At 38.4% G+C, this 3,043-nt stretch overlaps 1 protein-coding gene across 1 annotated transcript in view; it reads left to right on the forward strand.

Moving 5' to 3' along the window:
• LOC107635734 (LOB domain-containing protein 41) overlaps nt 1-1,204 on the forward strand; it is a gene marked incomplete in the record, with an annotated part of 1,666 nt that extends 462 nt beyond the window's left edge. Inside the window, 1 exon segment of the mRNA XM_016339290.2 lies at nt 185-1,204. Coding sequence (XP_016194776.1) covers nt 185-921 — 737 coding nt within the window.

The following is a 3,043-nucleotide window of genomic DNA, read 5'->3' on the forward strand; positions in this document are numbered from 1 at the left end:
TCCTCCTCCTCCCCTTTTTCTATTTTTTTTAAGATAAAAGATTCGAACTCGCAACCTCTTAATTGAGTATGGAAAGATTATGCCATTTCAACTATAACTCATTGGCGGTACCCTTCCTCCCTTTTTTTACATACATAATGAATTAATCATCAGCTTCCAAGATTTTAACAATCATGAATTGATGCAGCCATTTTTCGGTCCTTGCTGTACGAGGCATGCGGGAGGATAGTCAACCCAATCTACGGTTCCGTGGGCCTATTGTGGTCGGGCAGCTGGCAGCTCTGCCAGGCGGCAGTTGAAGCCGTCTTGAAAGGCGCGCCAATCACTCCCATCACCTCCGAAGCTGCCGCCAACGGCCGGGGCCCACCACTCAAAGCATACGACATACGCCACGTCACCAAGGACGACTCTAACTCCGCCCTCTCCACTCACAACCCCAGCCACCCACTCAAGACTCGCTCACGCAAGCGATCACACTCCCAGCCCAAGCCCAAGACCAAGCCCAACGCCCAGAAATTAACGACCACCGCCACTACAACTACCACCGCGTTGCTGAACGTTGACGAGGTCGTCAACCATTCCGCCAGTCTGGATCACGAGTCGTCGCTGAGTCACCAGTCCGAGTTGGTCACCGCCGCGGAAGGAGGAGGAGAGAGCAAAGAGAGAGAGAGTGAGAGCATCGTGTCGGTCGAGACTACCGCCGAGGCTGCTTCGGTTCTTTTCCGTGACGAGCCGGAGTCCAACCGGAAGCGCGTTGAGCGAACCGATGAGGACCGAAGCGGGCTTGGTCTAGACCTTACGCTTGGGTTCGAACCGGTTTCTTCTTCGGCACGTGCGGATCAGGTGGTTCCCGTTAAGAAGAGGAGGTTCGATTTGAAGGATTATGGTGAGATGGGGCTTGGGCTTGAATGCCCGGCTTGAGTGGTGGTGGTCCGGGTCAGCTCAATCAGTTTTGACTCAGTCAATCGGCTTTTGTTTTGTTTTAGTTTTTTCCTTTAACCTTTTTTTAATTAGTTTTTGTTTTTAAGGGGTTATTATTAACCCTTTCTTCTTGTGAATGTGAGTGATGATGTACAAAGTACAAACATGGATGCTAATGGTATGTAGAGGAAAATTTACATCTTCAAAAATGACAACCTTTAGTTGTCCATATATGTTAGTTTCGGCAGGCAGATAAATAATAATAAGGAAAAGTTTAGAGGCATCAACTTTATTAAAGAAAAGTATAAGAAAAGTGAGTTATTAGATTAAATTTTACACTAATCTCATATTATTGAACTTATCATTGATGACTATTTAATGACTAAAAATTACAAAAATTACTGTCCCGGTTACTCCTCTAATAATAATAGTAAATTAAAAATGACTCATGAGAAGCTAATATAGCCAAGAGCCACCGTAATGAAGCACGTCGTGGTCAATATTCAATAATGGGATATTTTGACCATTGAATTTTTTGTAGAAACAAGTGGGTTCCATGTAGTACTACCCTTTAATGTAATTATTGTTCCTTGTTTTTAAGATTCTTCCATACGTAGGTCCTTCAATGATAGATTTGGTTAACATATAACGATGACATATTACTGTATGTAGTATATACTTTTATGAGGTGAGATGTCTAAACTTTTCTATTGGAGCACAAGCTTTTATTATTGTCCAAGATTACTTAAGATATATATGGGATATATATGGCTTCAACCTCGTATGTTTGGTACATATAAATAAGTATAAGCGGTTGCATGGAGGCTTTGAAATTTTCTTGTGTCTCTTCTTATCAATGTTAATAATTTGAAGGACCATGAATTATGATACAATTAGGAACTTATCGCCGCCACGTTATACGAGTCTGAACTCCAAACTACATTGCAAATTGAAAAAAGAGATTAGCCAAATAAAAGGATTAATAAGTGTTGGTACTTTCGAAAATTGTGTTTTTTGGCTGGTTTAATTTGTTTTGATTGGTAGGGTAAATATTAAAGAAAGGTTGAGCAGACTAGACGTGTTTCATCAGTATGATAATTTTTGTGTCCTGTGTAAAAAGAAAACAGAAGATGTGCACCATTTGTTTCTTTTATGTGCGTTTACGTGGCAGGTATGATGTGCCTCAAACGTTTAGATAAACCGTAGGTGGTCTCAGGAATCATGAAAGGACTTGAGAGTTAGACTGGCATGTCAGAAAGGAGAAGCGGCTGTTGTTGGTTGGTTTTTTGCGGTGATCTGGAATATCTGAATAGAAAAAAATGACTGAATATTCAACAACATGAAAGCAGGTGTTCAGGACATACAAGAAAGGACGTTTTTGAGTTACGAAGAGTGATCTGGTATTGATTCTTTTGGTTGTTGATGGTTCTGTCGGAGATTACCAAAATTCATCCATTTAGGTTTTATTTATTTTTATTTTATTTATTTTCTTGTTGTTCCATTCTAATGTGTTGAGTTTTCTTTGTTTAAAAAGAAAAAATAATAAGTGTTGTATTTATAATTTTTTTTTGGGGGGGAGGGGAAGGGTTAGGAATATATCTTTTCAGTATTGCAAGACGAGAGAATTTTCCTTTCTTACCTACTTTTTCGGTCTGAAACGAGAGGGGCTGTTGAAAAAAAAACAGAGATATAGCCCAGTCCACAAATATATTTGGACTGAGAATATAAATAGTAGCACAAGAAAAATAAGGCTATGTATATTGTTCGGTAACGATTATTAGACTCTCCTTGTTGTTTTAAAAAGAAGAAACAAAACAAGTTTGAAGTAAACAGTGTTTAGCCCAGTAATCTATCCAGGATTTAAATTTATACCCAATAGACCAAGACCCAAACCACAAAAAATAATTGAACCTATTATGCATAACAAAAAACATCATACTGTTGACAAAAATATAGACCCAAAACACGTCCATATATATACCAAAAACAAAATAGAAATGTAAAAATTCATCTTTATGTTAAATTGATAATTTAAAACTGTTAATAATATTTTACTTAAATATATCAAATCATCTAATAGCTCAAATGGCATAGACTCCTCATATTCAATTAAGAGGTTGCG

This window comes from Arachis ipaensis, chromosome B04, assembly GCF_000816755.2.
Source record: "Arachis ipaensis cultivar K30076 chromosome B04, Araip1.1, whole genome shotgun sequence".
NCBI classification, from domain to species: domain Eukaryota; kingdom Viridiplantae; phylum Streptophyta; class Magnoliopsida; order Fabales; family Fabaceae; genus Arachis; species Arachis ipaensis.